This window comes from Copadichromis virginalis, linkage group LG11 (genome assembly GCF_057382275.1).
Source record: "Copadichromis virginalis isolate Kocher_CV1m ecotype Utaka linkage group LG11, C_Virginalis_male_GT1.1, whole genome shotgun sequence".
NCBI classification, from domain to species: domain Eukaryota; kingdom Metazoa; phylum Chordata; class Actinopteri; order Cichliformes; family Cichlidae; genus Copadichromis; species Copadichromis virginalis.
Genome location: NC_140628.1, coordinates 28607214 through 28625643, shown reverse-complemented (window position 1 = coordinate 28625643; position 18430 = coordinate 28607214). Strand labels below are relative to the sequence as shown.

The following is an 18430-nucleotide window of genomic DNA, read 5'->3' as shown; positions in this document are numbered from 1 at the left end:
GCACCAATAAGTGAAAGGGTATATTTCGGGGTATAGTTTCCCATTTTTGACTTAACTACTCAAAGTTCTGAGAAATTCACTTGAAGTTAATAATCTGTTTGGGGTTTTTGTTGTTTTTTTTCCCCTATAAATAGCAAAAAAAAAAAAAGACAGGTTTGTTTTTTCCCAATGAAAGTGTCTCGTATTAAAACATTTTTATTCACTGCTGTTTTTCCTCTTTTTCCGTAAACGTGATGCATTTTATTTTAAATTTTTATTTTTGATATAACCAGGCTCATAATTTTTATTTGCAAAAGGTAAAAAAAATGAGCTAAAGAATGCAGTTGGCATTCGGTTTAGAAAGATAGAGAGAGCGATATCTCTTTAGAAATGCTATAAGTATATGTCAAGTGTGAAATTATACTCGTTTTTATGGCGGTCATTGGTATTAGTCTGCATTTTTCCGTGCCGCTGGCTCTTTAATTGTTGTCGTCATAGATTGGGGGCGTAACCCGGAAAAATTCTATCATCTGGTCCCACCACAACACGTTGCTCGTGTGAGACAGGGTAGTCCTCCGGATGAACGCTTGATTTTATGAAGCTGGTATGTAGTATTGCTGCTGTATTAGTAAATACATCTAAAGGAGTTCACGGTTCAGTCGCAGCTCGTCGGATCAGTGCAGAGATGTTTAAAGAGCTCAAGACAAAAGTGTTGCGTCTGTTACCGCCGACCTCCAACGGACCGACGGTCCATCGGGACGAGACAGGTACATGTGTCTAACATTCAAAGTGGACGTAGGTCTCGCTTAGTGAAGCAGAGTGTGTTTGTAAACAACCGGCTCTGATTGGCGCTAAGCAACGTAAACACTGCACCATGTTGCATCAGATTCTTGGTTTTCCTGTTATGTGTGACTCACAGCTAACCCGATGTGATTCTAACATCCAAAACTAAGCTCCAGTTAAGTCACAGTAGAGTGAGCACTGCCAGTTAGGATGAACTGCTTACTTTGTAGCTGTTTGCCCAAACTAGAAATTAGTAGCAGAAATTCAAAGTTGTACACCTAATTCTTGTTGTTGTAGTCATTATGTATGCTGTATTCCACTGTAGAAAAAGGAAAACAAAAGTTAAAGAAATTATTAAAAGCCCCAAACTACCATAACGTTCATGCCTCTGTACTGTGTGAAAACCTCAGGTCTTCATCTGGCCCTATCCAAATGGAGTTAAATTACGTATTTTGCCTCTTCGGATAATTGGGTTGAACTTAAGCAGATCCTTTTGACAATCACTGCTTTAACAAGTTTAACATTTAAACAGGTGTAGAATGAAATGTACTAAGACGATGAGTATGCTGACAGGTGTTCTTAATGTTTTGAAACTGCTTCTACAAAAATTTGAGAAAGCATGGGTCTCTGAGCAGCTCAGTGAGTGAGTAGGAAGCCACCTGTGCAATAAGACAAGTTGTCACATTACCTTGCTACTAAATATTCCACAGTCAGCTGTGAGTGGTATTATACCCACTCAGCCATGAAGTGTGATTTTTATCACTTCATGGCTGATGAAGTGTGATCACAGTGCAGACTCGGCGGATGCTGAGATGTATAGTGTGCCGAGCTTGCCAACTTTCTGCAGAGTCAGTTTCTATGCACCTCCAAAACTTCACATGGCATTCAGATTAGCTCAAAAGCAGTTCATAGAGAGCTTCATGGAATAGGTTTCCATGGCTGAGTGGCTTACATCACCAAGTGCAATGCAAAGCAATACACTGGTGTAAAGCACGCTGCTACTTGACCCTAGAGCAGTGGAGACGTGTTCTCGGGAGTAATGAATCACATTTCTACATCTGGCAATCAGTTGCCAGGAGAACAGAACTTGTGTGCAATGTGCCAAGTGTAGCGTTTGATGAAGAGGGGAATTATGATGTCTGGTTGGAACTCCTAATGCTTCAGCACACCAAAACAATTTGGACAATTTCATGCTCCTGACTTTGTGGGAATAGTTTGGGGATGGCCTAGAGCTGGGCGATAGAACGATAACGATATGTATCGCGATATAACTTTTACGCGATAGAGAAATTAAGCTATCGCGATAGACCTCGCCGCTCTTGTCCTCTTAAAAAAAAAAAAAAAAAAAAAGATCAGCCAATCCAAATTAAGCAGCGCAGAGCCGAACCAATCACAGCCGCAGCGTCACGTCGCGTGACTTGTTACGTACAGCACAAGTGCCAAGCCGCACGTGTGTTTGTTTGGGAAGCAGCCAGCGGGTAATGGAGCCAGCGCGTAATGGAGGAAATGAGTGTGCCGACTAGAAAAATCAACCGAGCGTGACCGAAGAGAAAACAGATGATGGTTCCAATGCCGGAGAGATTGTCGAACGGAAGAGCCATAGAAGTTCCGTAGTGGGAAGGTATTTCGGCTATTTCAAGTCTGACAAAAACAGAGTAGCGTGCACTGTAAATGTGCCGAAAGCAAGTCTGGAAATACAATAAACTGGTGCATGCGTCACACTGTGCGCCACGTTATTGTTTCGGTGAAATGAATTTCTACAATACTGTTACTGTTAATTCTACTCTCTGCAGTGTTTAAATGCTTACATATACACACAGTTACTGTCCGTCCACACATACGACTCGGTTCTGCTTCTATGCCCCAGCTTTGTTTACTTTTTCCCACCGAGGCTTCTAGACTTCTGATTGGCCAACATTTCTGCACGGTTAGGAATCTAGCGCCACCTGCTGCTTTGGCATGTTCATAGCAGCGTTTTCCTTCATTTCTGCCTTTATGTGTGGACGGGATTATTTTTTTAAAACGAAAACGGAAAATCTCCGTTTTCAAAAATACCCGTGTACGTGTGGACGTAGCCTCAGTCTCTGACTGGAAGCGCTAATTCGTCATTCGGCTTTTGTCAGACTAAAGTAACTGTTAAAACTGTTTGAAAAGCTAAGCTATACAACAAGGGGAGATTGAGAATTTCCTTTTAGTTCTCAGTTTATTTGATATTGACAAAAGTTAGTCAGTTTTGTCTGTTCTTCTGTAAAACAAACTAAGATTTATTTTTAGAATTAATATTTTGTTTCTAAGTGGAATTGACAATTTAGTCTGTTTCGTTTGTTCTATTTTGAAACTTAAACGCTTTAGCGGCTGCCTTTTGTGTAGTTTGCAATATTTGCCTTTATTTATCTGAAAAAGTCTCATGTTCCTTAAGTACATCTACCCTGTTGAACTTATTATGGGAAATAAATATTTAAATAAAAACAAGCTGCTGATTATTTCACATTTTACTTGTGAGCAACAGCACATTTAAATCTTACAAATATAGTTATTTGGCTTATATCGTGATAGATATCGTTATCGCCTGAAATGAAAAGAACATATCGTGATATGAAAAAATCTCATATCGCCCAGCTCTAGGATGGCCCCTTACTGTTCCAACAGGACTGCACACCAGTGCACAAAGCAAGGTCCATAAAGACATGGATGAGCGAGTTTGGTGTGCAAGAACTTGACTGGCCTGCACAGAGTCCTGACATCAACCCGACAGACACCTTTGGGTTGAATTAGAGCAGAGACTGTGAGTCCAACATCAGTGTTTGACCTCATGCATGCACTTCTGGATGGTTAAAATTCCCATAAACACAATTCCCAGCTGAGCTGAGGCTTCTATGGCTGCAAAGGCTGGGCTGACATATTAAATCCTCTGGACTGAGAATGGGATGTGTGTGTGAAGGCAAGCAACAAATCTTTTAGCATTATAGTATATAGTGTGATTAGAAGGTGAGATTGCATCTGGAAAGGTGTTACATCACCTGTTCAATTGTGTGAGTAGGATTTCATTAGGTTGCTTATCTATTCACACTTCAGTTGTGTACTTTTGGTTTTGGTTTTTTTTTTTAGCTACTTCAGGCGTGTACTTTTTTGGTAGTCAACAAACATATTACACTATACATATTTCTTCCTGTTTTATCGCTCCCCCTAATGTATTTACATTGCATTCACGATAGCTGATGAGCCTAAATTTGTACCTTATACATAAAGGAAAATGAAAGTAATAAAGCTGGGGGAACATGTTTAGAGTAAACATTTAATTTAGATGCCCTAACCTCCTCATACCATCCATTCATACTGTTGTGTCCTTCTGTGGATGACGTCTCATTAACACCCCTTGTTTTTGAACTGCAGATGGTGCTGAAATCCTGAGTTGCACAGTAAAGGCCCTGAAAGAGGGTGACATTGTTGCGGTGCCCACAGATACCATCTACGGCCTGGCATGTCTGGCCCAAAACTCCGACGCCGTCAGAAAAACGTATGACACTAAAGGACGAAACGGACAGAAGCCGCTGGCCATCTGTGTAGGGGAAATTCAGGATATCTATAAGTAAGTGTGCTTTTATTTCACTTTGATCAGGGCACATGTTGTGTAATTGCTTCATTCTAAGTGCAGTCCTCCTCTAAGCCATCTATTTTGCACAAACATATTACTCATTTCCTGAAGAGTCACACATGCATGAGGCACAGATACCATCTCCACTCAAATAACACATTTTACATTTTGAGTGACAGGCACACCTGCTGTCAAAGGACACCTCGGTAATTATTATTCGCAACTTTATTCTGTGACTGTATTTTCTATCGCTGTGCAGGCATGTCGCATTTCTTTGAGATTTGTTAAAGCTTTGTGGGATTTAAAGTGAAACAAATTAAATCAGAGAATAGTGGATATTCCCAAAAACTATTCTGGCCTGAAAAACAATTATTTTATTATCAGATAGTTATTTTGGCTATCAGTCATTTGCTTCATTAAAATTCAGAACATGATGAAATGGCCCAAAGCAATTTTTCCACAATGCAAATTGGTGTCGTGACATCATGAGTTCAAAACTTCATTGCAAAAGACAAAACAGGATCAGAGCAGAGAATCAAATAAAACACAGCTGCTTTTTTTTGCAGTGATGCAGTCATTAATGGTCATTTATGTTGTTTTCCTTATAGTTTTGGGAGCTAGATTACACACAAGTATGGTAATGTGATGTCATGTGCAGGTACTGCAAGGTGAAGGTGAAAAAAGAGCTGTTAGGTGACCTGCTCCCTGGTCCTGTCACCCTGGTGTTTGAAAGGTCTGAAGAACTGAACACAGACCTGAACCCCTTTACCTCAGTGAGTTTGCTTCTTTTTCATTGAATAGTGCTGACAATAAATTGTTTGATCATAAGTGTGAATTGTTGTTTACACATCCATGTCTTCCTCAGCTTGTAGGTGTACGTATCCCAGATCATCCCTTTATGAGGCAACTTTGTCAGATGTGTGGGGAACCACTGGCACTCACAAGTGCCAACATCAGCTCACATACCAGCACAGTGGAAGTACATGTAAGTACTAAAGTAAATGATGTTTTTGTTTCTTTCAGTTTCAAGTACGTTAACCTCCTAAGACCCGAACTCTTTCATGGCATGCATTTTTAATGTCTCTTTGCTATTTGAGCTGATTAGGATCTGATGAGTGTAAAAACAAAGAATTATGTTTTGTTTTTGTTTGTTTTTGTTTCTGAGAAAAATGAGATCCACATATGAGGACATTCGCTTTAAATTTCGATAGAGCAGTGGCAGTATAATGTCCTCGTAAGTGGATATCAGGCCCTTGTAGAGCAAAATTTTGTATTTTACATATTTCTTAAATGTGATGTCAGCGTATGTGGACGCCAGGTCCTAGGAGGTTAAATTTCAAGTACACCTACCAGACAGACACAGTTGCCCCAGATTTGCCACCTGCACATCCACGATCCCAATCTCTTTTTCCACCACATTATTAAGGTGCTCTATTGCATTGAAATCTGGTAACTGTGGGCTCCATTTGAGTGAAGTGAATTCACTGTGATGAAAAAATCACTTCACTTCATTCATCTTTCTTCCCCATTATGATACTCTGTTTGAACTTCAGCAGGTTGTCTTTACATGTGTAAATCATTGACTTGGTGCCATGTGATTGGCTGATTAATTATTTGTATTTTTGAGCAGTTGAACAGGCGCACTTAACATAGCGGTCAGTGAGTGTATGTAGCTCTGAATATTGCTGGGTTTATCCTCTTAAGGAGTTCCAGGAGCTCTGGCCCAAACTAGCTGTGGTTGTTGATGGTGGACCGATAGGAGACCAGAGCCGCCTCGGATCAACAGTAGTCGACCTGTCAGTACTCGGCAAATACAGCATCATCAGACCAGGGTGGTAAGTTCATCCAGACGCTTTTTCCAATAGTTTCTCTCCAAGTGAGATAAAACTATCTGATGTAACTGAATGTTTAAGCATATCATTTAAACTCCTTCAGAGAACTTCAGGCACATTTTACAACTGACAAAAAAATTGACTGGAAAAAAAACATTTTCAAACCAGAACTGAGCAAAAGTAAACTGACTGAGTCTGATGTATTAAAATATCCAAAGTAAGCAGTCATACGTTGCTCAAGTCACCTGAATTAGAACTGGAAGTTATTCATATAGCACCAGTTTATTCCATGACTTGAAGAAGGGGAATGCATCCGCACTGACTCACTGTTGCTTTGAAATACCCAGGTGTTTCCAGCCTCTCCCAGTGTTACAGCACCAGCTATAGTATGAATCTCCTAAAACAAAACTTAAATATTGAAATACCCACCACAAAAAATAAGGAGGCATTTTGCAAGAACAAGTCTTAGTTTCATTAAAAAACCATATTTGGAGTCAGTCTGTCGCATCGTGTTAACACTCTTCTTTCTCACTCTGACCCTTACACCCCCTCTGCCCCCAAACCACCCATGTTTCCTCTGAAGTAGACTTGGTACATTAAACAAGAAATGACTTTAATTTTGATTTCAGTGCCCTTTCTTCTACGGTTGATGTGCTCGAGCGCAAATATGGACTGTCAGAGCTCTCTGGGGAAGAATGACCTTTGAACTCTCCACACTCAAAAAATCACGCACAACCAGCTCTGACCCGGGGCTACTTGGGAGAAGATGAATCCATGAATCAGCCTTTGCCGGGGAAGACTGTATCTCAGGAGGACTGAAACTGCTGATGGACGATTTTGTTCCAGTGGCAGCTTCAAAGTCTTGGGTATCTTTCCTTATGTCTTAGATTAGCATATTTTGTATATGTTTCTGTCATTACATTATTTGGGAGTTTAAGCTTTAAACTATCATTTATACAGAAATAGGTCAGCTGTATAGTACTTTAAGTAATGTGGTCATGGGAGAAAGAATGGTTTGAGCCAGCCTTTTCGCAACACGATCAGAACTGTAGTGAACACATTTTAATGGTCTGATTGAATCTGTGTGATATAATAAATCAACTTTATTTAAGGGGGCTGTAAACTGTTTTCTGTTTGTTTGTTTGTTTGTTTGTTTGTTGGTTTGTTTTTTAATCATTTTTTTTCTGGCAGCGTGAAGATTGCACTTCAATTGTTAGCATCAACACTTGCAGTAAATCCTGTTTTACAGTGTAGACTACTAATACTGGCACATTTGGGTTGTTTCGGTTGGCACATGGATATAATTTGTAGAATTCCTCTCATTTGAATGTTAATAATTGGAGTACATGATTAAATCTTCAGTGTCTGATTGGACCTTGATTAACAGATGGTACAACATTGGCAAATCCACAATAAAATTACATATTTTTTTCCCAGTCTCACAGTTTTCTCCATGCACAAGAAGCTATCTGAGATTTATTTCTGTCTTTATCCACTGGTGTCTGGATTTTCACTCAAAACAGCTTCTTAATGGAGGGTGAAATCAATAGAGCAATGTTAAGTGTTTAAAAAGGAGCAGAAACCACTTACTGGCAACCTGGACAGGGAAATCAACTTCGGATCATTCAGAGAACGCACTTTTATTCTCAAAAACGCCTGTCTCTGCGAAACCTTTCATTTTAAAAGCTATCAGAATCTTAATCAAGTCTATACAGAGTGTACCCCAGGGTGCCCCAGTCAGTGGGCAGGTTTATATTCATTAATGCGTTCAATCACTTTGAGCCATAGACTTTCATGTCCTGACTTCTTGCTTCAGTGGAGAAAAAAAAGCAGAGTCCCATATGCTTACAGTGAAGTCTTTTCATATAGGAATTACTCAATCTCCAATTGTATTTGGGTAGATATCGGGTCTGTGGTGTAGTACTTGACACGTTATATGGGAAAGATCCCCAGCTTGAGACAAAGAGGAGACACAATCCCAGCCTCGGGGACTCACAAGCTTGTGCTGATGAATGGGAGGGTTGTGTCAATAGTACCTAGAGTAAAATCTGTGTCAGAGGCCTCAGGAAATAAAGGAGCGGTTGAAATTACCCAATTTTATTTGGGTAGATCAGAAATGAGTATTCTTGGTAAGTTAGTTTGTTGGTGAAGGATGGCAAGAGTAAAAGAGTTTATGAGATGGTAGTGAGACCTGTTGTGATATATGGTTTAGAGACAGCGGCAATAACGAAAGGGCAAGTTGTCATGCTGGAGGTGGAGTAAAAGATGTTAAGATTTTACTGGCAGAATGGACAGGATTGGAAATGAGGATATCAGGGTGACTCTCAGTTTGGAGGCAAGGTTAGAGAGGCGATGGTGGATGTGCTGGACGAAGGATGCTGAAGATTGATGCTTTCAGGCAGGAGGACGTGCAGATGGTTGGCGTGACAGAGGAAGATGTTAGAGATCGAGTGAAATGGATGCAGGGGATCTGCTGTGAGAAACTGTCATGTTCTGTGTTTTTACAAGTTGAGCTAACATGCTATAATGTTCCAAATTTACCTTTACAAATTATGATGTTGTGTGACAGTGACAAGTTGTAAAACACCACATCATCCCCATTTTAAAAAGCTCTCTGAACCTGGGTAAAGGGTCAAATTGTATGTTATGGATAAATGAAAACTACAGTGTCTTCAGTTCTATTATTTCACCATATAAAGGGGCATGAGATGGTGGCTTACTGTATTTAGAAATACAATAAATTATCAGGCAGACATTTCAACGTACCAATTGTGTGGGGGAGATTAGAGATTAGAGACAGACCCACAGAGCATTTTACAAGTCTGGGTTTTTGATACGCTTTGTATCCTATCTTTGAATTTGCACACACATCTATAGGACCTCTCGCATCCAGCATGTTTAAAAAAGGTAACAGCATGTCCTTCTGCACTCAAAACTATATCAATCAATCGCTCTCTTGCCTCCTCTTTCATGTGTGCACACACTTCCACTACAGCGTGCCGTTTCAAGTCAGTTTGATGAAAGCTCACATGAGCCACTGCTCCTTTTCTTTATTGAACTGCTCGGCCCAGCGGCGGGTCAGCTCCAGGTAGTGATCAGGCCCATGTGGCTGATAGTCCAAGTAAACCCGTGTCACAGTTTTTTTAGGCACAGCCCTTTCTATCTGCGTCCCCTCGTGCCATTCATTAAAAGATGTTATGGTGACAATCTCTGGGCGCACGTTGAGTGCCGCCTGCAGGGCTGTCTCGTAGTAACGTCCGTTCACCCTGTTGCGTGTGTTGTGGTTGTTCCACGGCCGAATGCTGGTGTCAATGTAACCAGGCCCCACGCTGGGGATAAAAAGGAGGTTGTTCCCATCGCAGAAAGCTTTGATGGCTTTCCAGTTCTGGTGAGAAGAGCCAAAGGAGAAGCCGTTGGAGGCAAAGTAAGTGTACATGCCATCGAAGCCGCCTGCCAGGATGTCGTGCTTATGACGCTCCTCCACAATCAGGGCTATAAAGACGGAGTCGTAAGCTGACCCACGCACGCTGTGGGAGCCAGTCGGTGTCAAAAACTCAGACCAGGACTCGGGTGGAGTTAGGTAGGAGTCATAAATGTAAAACAGAGGAAGACTCTTCCCTGTGCTGGTAGTGAACTTGTAGAACGCTCCGTGGTCGCCATACCTTAAAAAGAATATAATACAGAACATTTAACAACACAACAATAAACCCTACCACTGAGACAAAGAATAAAATATTGTATACCATTTCTTACTTAAACTGAATATCTTTTCAAGGTTTGGGACTTCTGAGTAAATCTCTGAAAGGTCCTCTTTTTCAGAGCAACCCCACATGTTAAAGTTAAAAGTTAAAATGGCTTTTGCTTGAAGAACTCATCCATAAGTCATGAAACTGGCTTTATATAAGCTGAAATGCACCCTAAAAGTATTTCAGTGTCGTAACTGCTGTTTTTCTTGCTATGCATGCAATCTTAATAGCTTTCTATTTGAGTTGACTCAGCGATGAAGCACAGCCAGACATGCACCCACCTGTCAATGATGTACTTGATGTTGTCATGCACACTCTGATCGTTTCGTCCTCTGTATGGTTGGATGTGGAATGCAACCTGGGAGATGATAAAGCAATATGCATGTTCATTTTCATTCATTATATAACTACATTATTAATTTATGTATCATTCAAGGTCAGCATTTACAGATGACCTCGAGAAGTATTGACTAAAAGTCAGGCGTTCCCAGGGGGAGATTCCTCATAGAAAGTTGACAAGAGTGACAGTAACTTCTCCTGGCTTGTAATCAATCAAAGTCTGACATGTTTCTAAGACAAAAATAATTCAATAAGGCCTCAGTCACACAAGAGGAAAAATAGGACCACAACCTCCATGCAACCAGGGAAAGGTGGTTGGCGAATGATTGGATTGATTTTTTTTTTTTTTTTTTTTTGCTATCTAGTTCAAAGTAGTTGGAGAGACGAACCATTAAGTGTTTTCAGAGAGAAACATGCATAAAACCTGAACTTACACTGTATTATTGTGTTACTTGCTTCTTATTTTTCCATCCATCCATCCATGAATCCATTCATTCTCTTATCTTCATCAGGGTATGATAATCTGATGATCTTGGTAAAATGCTTGTTGTTATTGAAAAGAACTAGCGGTGCCAGTTTGCTTATAACTGTATAAGCAATACATTTTCCACATTTCAGTCTGACCCAGTCTGTGGCTGACAGTGTTGCATTTAATGCATGGATTCCATGTCTGGTTCCAGTACACCACTACAGGTCAAGTGTGGATAGCAACATATTTGCAGCAGACAAAAGATTTGAGCTTTATCATCATTAATCACATTATTATCTCAATGAGATTGTTGCTGTTTTATCCCCGTTTTATCACTGTTTTGATGCACCAACATGGGTTTGAAGATGGTGACTGAGCGGTCTCAGACCTGGTCCCTATCTTTGAAGTAACCATATTAAAAACAAAGAGATCACAATTTGATTGGGCACGGATGCAACAATGTTGGTCACACCGCAATTACCAACCCCTGTTTTTGTAGTCAGATGGTATCACAGCTCATCAGACCTCTGAGCCCCTTTTCAGGAAAATGAGTCTCACGGTTATAATTCAGCAAAACATGTTAGTCATGCACCATTTTGACCTTGTGCAGCCCCAAAGCAATGCGTGGCATCAGGAGTCTGGTGCCTTTACCCTTGTACCTTATTACAGACTCACTGCAGTTTTCTAAAAACCCTTTAATAAGGCTATAACACTAAGAAGGCTCACCAACACAAATGTTACCCACTTACACGGACATCAAAGCACCATGTTTCCTCACTGCTCCGTGTTCACGACAAAATGTGCTACACTATAATTGTTTTTCAGCCTGAGTGGTCTGCCTCTGGAGACTATTGTAACACTCACAGTTAATGCGTCTGTTAGAAATGGCCGTTTACAGTTCATGAACAAACGCAGCAGAGGAACAAGGGATATGAAGTGACATGTACACAAAAAGTGCTTAAGTTGAATATTTTAAGGTGCACCTGGAGAATTCAGTGACTTTGAATAATGCATGATCAAAGAGAAACACCACTTTTCCAGCACTGGACACTTGAGAGGAACAATGTGAAAGGAAAATGTCCTTTTTGAGATGATGGAAGCATCTAAAGGGATGTAGGCTGCCATTGAGTAAGCTAAACAAAGATGCCTTAGCCCACTTTACATGATCCAAGTCTTATCTTTGTTAAAAATCCAATGCTTGCAAAGCTCCACTAAAATATAGAATGGCATTTCACCTACTTGTTATTGGAAATAGATGTATTTTGTAGTTTTTCTGTAAGATCCATATTGTCGTTATGGAGTTAAGTGTAGAGTATTAACGAATTAATGGAGATGTGTTCTGGACGGTCAGGATGGATCCAAATAACTGGATCACTTCTGCTACTAATAATGATACTAAGTGCTTTTATGTACAAAAAAATGTCAATTTTAACAGTGTAAGAGGCACTTTGTTTTGCAAAAGAGTAATTTGAAAAGAGATTGAGGAAGGAAGGTCTTGGGCATATGAGTAAATCATATTCTAAAATCAATATTTATGAAGCTAACTCTCTGGCAGTAACAGTGAGAGAAAATGACGGAGACAATAAGATAGTACAGTAAGATAAAGCCACAAAAAAATCTATGAGATATTACAGCTCGTGAAGCTGCATGATTATAACATGATTATAACAGAGGAAAATAGATACTACATCAGAGTGCAGGCTACTAGAAAACTCATTTTCCCCAACGCGCTGGCTGATTACATTTTTGGTAATTTAGAAGTAAATGAGACATAGTCAACGCATTTTAATACCTCATAAACATTGACAGTGCAGTCTGGAACAGCCCCGGTGTGATTTGTGCTGAGCAGAGTGAATTTAGTGGCATGTCATGCAGAAAGCGCAAAGGGAAGGATATGCACCAACACAAAAATATAGATTCAGACCTTTTCTGACAGTTAGATCAATTTAATATCACTTTCATTCTACAGTGAATGAAGTCGGTGGATATACACCGAGGTTGTACAGGTTTCATGTACGAAAAAATGTAGCTACTGAGTGCATCGGGAAATAAGGAAGTGTGGCTGATGCCATCATAGGGCACCCATGGGCCATATTCCCCTGTGTAGCTTCATGGCCTACTTAGGAGATAGAACTTTTGCACCCCCTCAGGGTGCAGATTGTTCACAGGCTCAAACTGAGTCATGGGACCCATGATGCACATATCCCCTCTGCTCTTTTTCTCCTACCTCCAGTTTCCAATAACCCCCCTACCCTGTCCCCACCAAGCCGCCCCCACCCTGCCCTGGGCAAAAGGACTATTTCAGCTCCACTTCGAGCTGAGGTCAAGCAGCAGCACTGCTGTGGAGGCTCATGTGATGTGCTCTCCAACATGAGCCATGTGTGGGTGTTACTGAGATGCTATTCAACTTATATAATAAAAAGTACATTGCTTTCTTTTGCAGCATTACCCGAAGAGGGGTCAGTGTGTTTTTAGCAATGTGGCGTAGGATCGCTACCAGGATGGAAGCTGGATTTGTTTTTAGTGAGCTTGCTCGTCTCGTCTCCAGTTTCCAGTAAGATACTCCAATATGCAGTTTGAAGAAAACGTGTCACAATCTGTTTTTCCTCACGTGCTTTTATGAAAATGCCATGCTTGCTGGGTGGATGATGACAATAAAGCGTGGCATTAAATTCTGTCTATTAGCTTCTCTACTGACAGCATTATGTGTAAAACCTCATCAACTCAGCCATGCATGTCTAATCCCTGCATTCTTGTCTTGCCCTTGTAGAGATGCATTATTTCGTTGCCTTCAACCAAACAGAAAAAACTCCCCAGTATGATATTAAATCTGACAGGCTAGCCCGACAACTCTTCTGCCTCTCATCGGAGTTGTTTATAGTGAGAATGAGGCCAGTTTGTGGCCGCATCTCTGCTGAAATCAAATTATGTTATCTGCACAACAGAATACAAACACCAGCATGATAATGACTTGTGTTGCAATACTGATTTGTAATTAACCTCGGTGATAACTTTTGCAAATTGTAAATACAACTTGTGAATAATGATTTTTGGTCTTGTGCATTAAAAGGTAAATATACTTCAAGAGGCTCACGGAAATATTATTACGTGTGTACATATTTGTCATTTTTAAACTATAAAATTTTTCAATTATAAAAATATTCGATTATAAATTACATATATTAAAAAAGAGCAACAAAATGTCATATTTAGAAGCTGATATTAGAAAATGTTCGGTAATTATTAAGATGATTAAATTAATGAATTAGATGTACAAATGCAGTGGTGTATTATTAATGGCACCTGCTTTAACATGGGAAAAGTCCTCAGATCTTGGCCCTTAAGTCATTTTTATTCTTCACATTAGAGCATACAGACCTGAGAACTTTCTTAATTTATTTCTAGTTCCTTGTTCCGATCCACAGTGCTGCTGAAAATCCCGTACTGCTAGCACCTCACTCTTGTTCCCCTTCATTGTCTTTCTTCGCCCAATCCCTCCATTCGTATTTGGTAAGCATCTGACACGAATCATATCTGATTACAAGCAAACACTGGCTTTAATAAGCCTTCAATACAGTGCAGCAGGGGCACCAACACAGACTCAGCTATGTCCGCTGTCATTTTCCAACCTAATTGGCAATTGGTCATGTGGTTTTACCCACATTCTGCACCGCCTCCCACGGCTCTCCACCCCACTAATGTGTTCAAGAGTTCATTCAACAACTAATCCAGCGGCAACAGCAGCAGCTCTTTGACACATTTTATGCTTTAATGCTAGAGACGAAGTCACTGCAGCCGCAAGTATTCCGAGTCAAATCCTGAGTAGCAGTGAGCAGCTTTACAGGATGCAGCACAGCAAGTTGAGAAGGCCTTAGCACCCACAAATTCCACATATAACACTGGTTCGAGATTACTATCCTATGCAGTGTTAAGCTCTTCATATGCCTCCGTGAAAGACCAGTAATCCTTCTTTTGGTCCCGTGTCACTGAGGTTTTAGAAAGGGTAGTGGACAGAAATTCCAATTTTTTTCACATTTGAGCCTCAACTTTGGCTCTTGCAACAGTTCAAAATAAAAATAGCAAAATAAACAATAGCTGAGTTACTTTAGGTCTGTTTTGCTCATAGAAATCATCAATTGTAAAGACTTCTCTTTTGAACCCACAAAAGCCAACACAATGAGCCACTATGAAAGACTGTAAGCAAGCCTGCACATATTAACGACTGTCTACGTAGCACTTAATGTCATGTAGATAATTTTGGGTGTTTAATCCATACTGCAGAGTGAAACTCCACAGACACAATTCAATATGGCTCATTGTTCTCAGTGGAGTACTTCAGGGATCTGAGTTTGGTCCTCTTATGCAAATAATTCAAGTGTAGCGCATTCAGAACTAATACAAATGTGATAAAGTGTTGTGTAATTCTGCCATATACACTTTGCAACCATCAGCTCAACTATTTCTAAGTGTAAATGACAGATATGAGGAATTCTTAAGATACTTTGGACACTGTTACAGCTGTTAGGAATTAGGAGAAGCCTAGCTGCTGCCATCTGGCCTAGATTCTATATCGTGGTGATTTGCTGTACATTAATCCATCAGCACAGTATCCATGCGTGTTGGGCAGTAGCTACTGTTGTGTAGTAGTACTAAATTGACACTATGCTTTCCTTTTGAGAGGCAGTATAGCCATATATATATTTTCTTTTTGTTATAGTCTTTATCTAAACACAAATCTCTAGAGATGCATCTCCTGTATTTCTTAAAGGACATGCAGAATAGCTGCTGAGTGACAGAAATGACAAAGTCACTGGTTTGTTTTCCAGGAAGTTATAGTCCTAAAGTTAAAATGAATTTCACAAAATCTAATTTCTCTAACAGAGTTCAAAGCTACTGTAAACTCTGTTGTATTTCTATATGATCTGAGCTTACTTTAGTTATACTTTGGCAGTATTGTTATATAGTGTGCTATCTGATTTCCTTTTTATTGGTCTGTCTTTTAGAGTTTCAATGAAGGTCAATGAAGAGGAAAGAGAAAAAAAGTTAATGTTTAAAATAGATGATTCATCTAAGAAACATCTCTCTCTCACACACACACGCACACACACGCACACATGCACACACACACACACACACACACACGTAAAATGTGCTGACACTGCTTACCTTGAGGTTGTGTCTATATGCTGCATCCAGTACAGCTGGTACCAAATCCTCAGCAGGTTCCCCGTTGTCATCAGCTACTCCAGGAGGATACCAGGACAGGACCAGAACACCTGGAGGGAGATAAGCACTTGATCAAAGATACGAATTAACACCTCAGAGCACCATCACCTTCTGATGGGAACATACAAACAAAATGTATATGAAGCTCTAACAATATTATTGTATGGATTGCTGAAATGATGCATCGATTTCAAGCTAACTGTTTATGTGCAGTTATTGTTGTCTTGGAGTAATGTTGCTTTCTCTGCGATCATCCTTTAGTGTCTCTTTGTGGTTCACAGCAATACAGTACATCTGCTGATCTATGGAGGACAGTCAATTTTTTAAATGAATATGTACTTGTCATCTTAGGACTATTTATTATGCCTTGTTTTAGTGGCAACAGTTTGAGTGTGTGACAGCTCATAAATTCATAAACTCACGCTGGCTGAAAAATGGTTTTCTATCAGCCACAGCGGTGCCTGGCAAGAGGTAGGAACTGGCACACTGTATATGCACTCACAACTAATTTATTAAACTCATGTCCACTTGCTGTGGAGCTGTGGAGACTATTAGATTACAATAGCCAAACATGTCTTTGTGTATCAAGAAGACGGCTACTGCTATTCATTTCAGTGGCAGGAAATCAGTCACCAAGTCAAGAAGATCTATTTACAGTTGAGTATGAGGTCTCTCATTAAATGGAAGGTTTTAATTAAGCAACTTTGAGCTGGACCTCCCATGATTCCCAGGTTTCAGGGTTAGATGACCTTCTCATCACTCAAGCCGGTGTACAGTAACCTACTGCACCGCAGGACAGACACATCAGGGCCTATCATGTGTTGGCTGCTGATGGCTGACACACTGCGCTGTTACTTGACACCAGGGAACAAACTTGTACTGAATTTAAGGGAGCCATACAAGTCTTTGATGAGACTGCAACACAACTATTATCAGTTCATGACATTTAAAAGAGATAAAGGTACTTGCAGAGATACTTTGGGGCTTGGTGATGCTTTAATACTAAAGTAGTATAAGGTTCAGTTTTAATATAGATAGCTAAACATCTTTAAAAACATTAGTTTGCTTCTGATGTACACCTCAATGAAGGATGAAAGCGCAGCAGCAGATATATGGGAACCAAGCATGTGGGGAGCTGTCCAGTATATGTGTGGTGCTGAAAAATGTGTCGAGCCCCTTCAGCTAAAGGGAGGCAGCTTTGTGCTTACAGAAGCCACATTTCTGTAAAGCTGCTGTGCACTCAGCTCTTTTTTGTGCGTCTCTCTAAGAATTTCAGGGTGCCGGTTTGCATTTTTTACAGTACCTGCTGCGGATGCTCCGATCTGCTCCATGTGGGACTCCAACACATCCGGATCCCGCGAGCTGTACGAATTGAGTTCGGGGTAGAAACTGGAGCCGATATCCTCGGGCGGCATGTGTTTCCCTCTCGGGTAGCTGGATGCGATCTTAGGGTCCCAGTGCGGGACTAGGATGTGATCCCAGTGAATGTATTTACCGTCCATATGTGGGTTGCCGTACCACATATAGTAGAAAATATGAACATCATAAAATATGGTCCCCTCGGGGCCGGTGTTAGACAACACGGCTTTGGCGTTGCTGCCAGGCGGACGGGCTTGACCCGGGGAAGCGGTCCCATCACGGGACACTGAGCGCCGGTCCATCTTTCCTCCGATCATCGGCAGGAGCTCCAAGCCCGGAGCCAAGTCCGAGAAACCGTCACTGGGCTTCAGGGTCCTCAGTCCCATCATGGTCCCAAAGATGAACAGCGTGAAAAGAAACAGAGCTATGCACGCTTTCCTCCTCAGTCGTGCCATGGTTGGCTAGAGTGGCAGGAGCTGCATACGGCACGGACGGAACCAAGAGCGCAAATTAAACCTGCGTCCTGCTTCTGCGGCCAGATGGAGTTCACCACAAACTACGAGCTACTCTCCGAAGTGTTTCTCGTCGCATCGGCTAAAGGACGAGTCTACATGATTGCACTCAAACCAGAGAGGACTACCCTACGTAGTTGATTAAGGAATTTTTAACTTTCTTCTGTTCCGCATTTCGATGAGCTGCGGATTTTTTTTTTTTATCACTGCAACGCGGATCTATACCTCTAAGATAAGCCCGAGCTACAATTTTTTTGTTTTAAATGCCACAGGCCAGTTATTCCTAACTTAAGACTCTCCTCTCATATTTCTTTTCCACGCTGTCACCGCCCCCGCTCATCAGCTGCTCCATCCACCTGACTTCCGACAAAAAACGGTGTCTAAACGCAGGGGTGATGCTCTCTGTTGGTCATGCCCGGAGAGGCTTTAAAGCCTCCGTGCTTGGTTGGCTGGTGTTTCCTTATGGATGCCAAAGAGGCGGGACCCTTCTCGTGCACCGTTTCTAAAGTTTACTCAAAAAGAAAAGACTAAAAAGCAACATGGTTATACCCGTTATGTAGCCTACTGTTCTTATCAACAGGTCTGAGGCC

At 41.0% G+C, this 18430-nt stretch overlaps 2 protein-coding genes across 2 annotated transcripts; one reads left to right on the top strand and one right to left on the bottom strand.

The window, feature by feature from the left end:
• Positions 1 to 475: 475 nt before the first annotated feature.
• yrdc (yrdC N(6)-threonylcarbamoyltransferase domain containing) lies at positions 476 to 6898 on the top strand. The gene is made up of 6 exons (XM_085471871.1): positions 476 to 746; positions 4156 to 4351; positions 5016 to 5130; positions 5223 to 5342; positions 6062 to 6192; positions 6819 to 6898. Exons 1-6 carry the CDS (start codon positions 575 to 577, stop codon positions 6886 to 6888), a joined length of 804 nt encoding a protein of 267 aa, XP_085327997.1. The 5' UTR covers positions 476 to 574; the 3' UTR covers positions 6889 to 6898.
• A 1022-nt stretch (positions 6899 to 7920) lies between these two features.
• On the bottom strand, positions 7921 to 18161 carry LOC146698966 (glycoprotein endo-alpha-1,2-mannosidase-like protein). Its single transcript, XM_085471870.1, has 4 exons — positions 17273 to 18161; positions 15910 to 16019; positions 10217 to 10293; positions 7921 to 9851 (listed from the first exon to the last, which is right to left on the bottom strand). Exons 1-4 carry the CDS (start codon positions 17781 to 17783, stop codon positions 9215 to 9217), a joined length of 1335 nt encoding a protein of 444 aa, XP_085327996.1. The 5' UTR covers positions 17784 to 18161; the 3' UTR covers positions 7921 to 9214.
• Between the last annotated feature and the right edge of the window lie 269 nt (positions 18162 to 18430).

Bases quoted from the DNA above. Each gene is read 5' to 3' on its own strand.
- yrdc (XM_085471871.1), top strand. From the start codon at position 575: ATGAAGCTGGTATGTAGTATTGCTGCTGTATTAGTAAATACATCTAAA. The intron at 5,131-5,222 runs GTGAGTTTGCTT...TGTCTTCCTCAG, and splicing joins ACCTGAACCCCTTTACCTCA to CTTGTAGGTGTACGTATCCC. The intron at 5,343-6,061 runs GTAAGTACTAAA...TATCCTCTTAAG, and splicing joins CCAGCACAGTGGAAGTACAT to GAGTTCCAGGAGCTCTGGCC.
- LOC146698966 (XM_085471870.1), bottom strand. From the start codon at position 17,783: ATGGCACGACTGAGGAGGAAAGCGTGCATAGCTCTGTTTCTTTTCACG. The intron at 10,294-15,909 runs GTAAGCAGTGTC...ATCATCTCCCAG, and splicing joins CATATAGACACAACCTCAAG to GTTGCATTCCACATCCAACC. The intron at 9,852-10,216 runs GTGGGTGCATGT...ATTCTTTTTAAG, and splicing joins ATCAAGTACATCATTGACAG to GTATGGCGACCACGGAGCGT.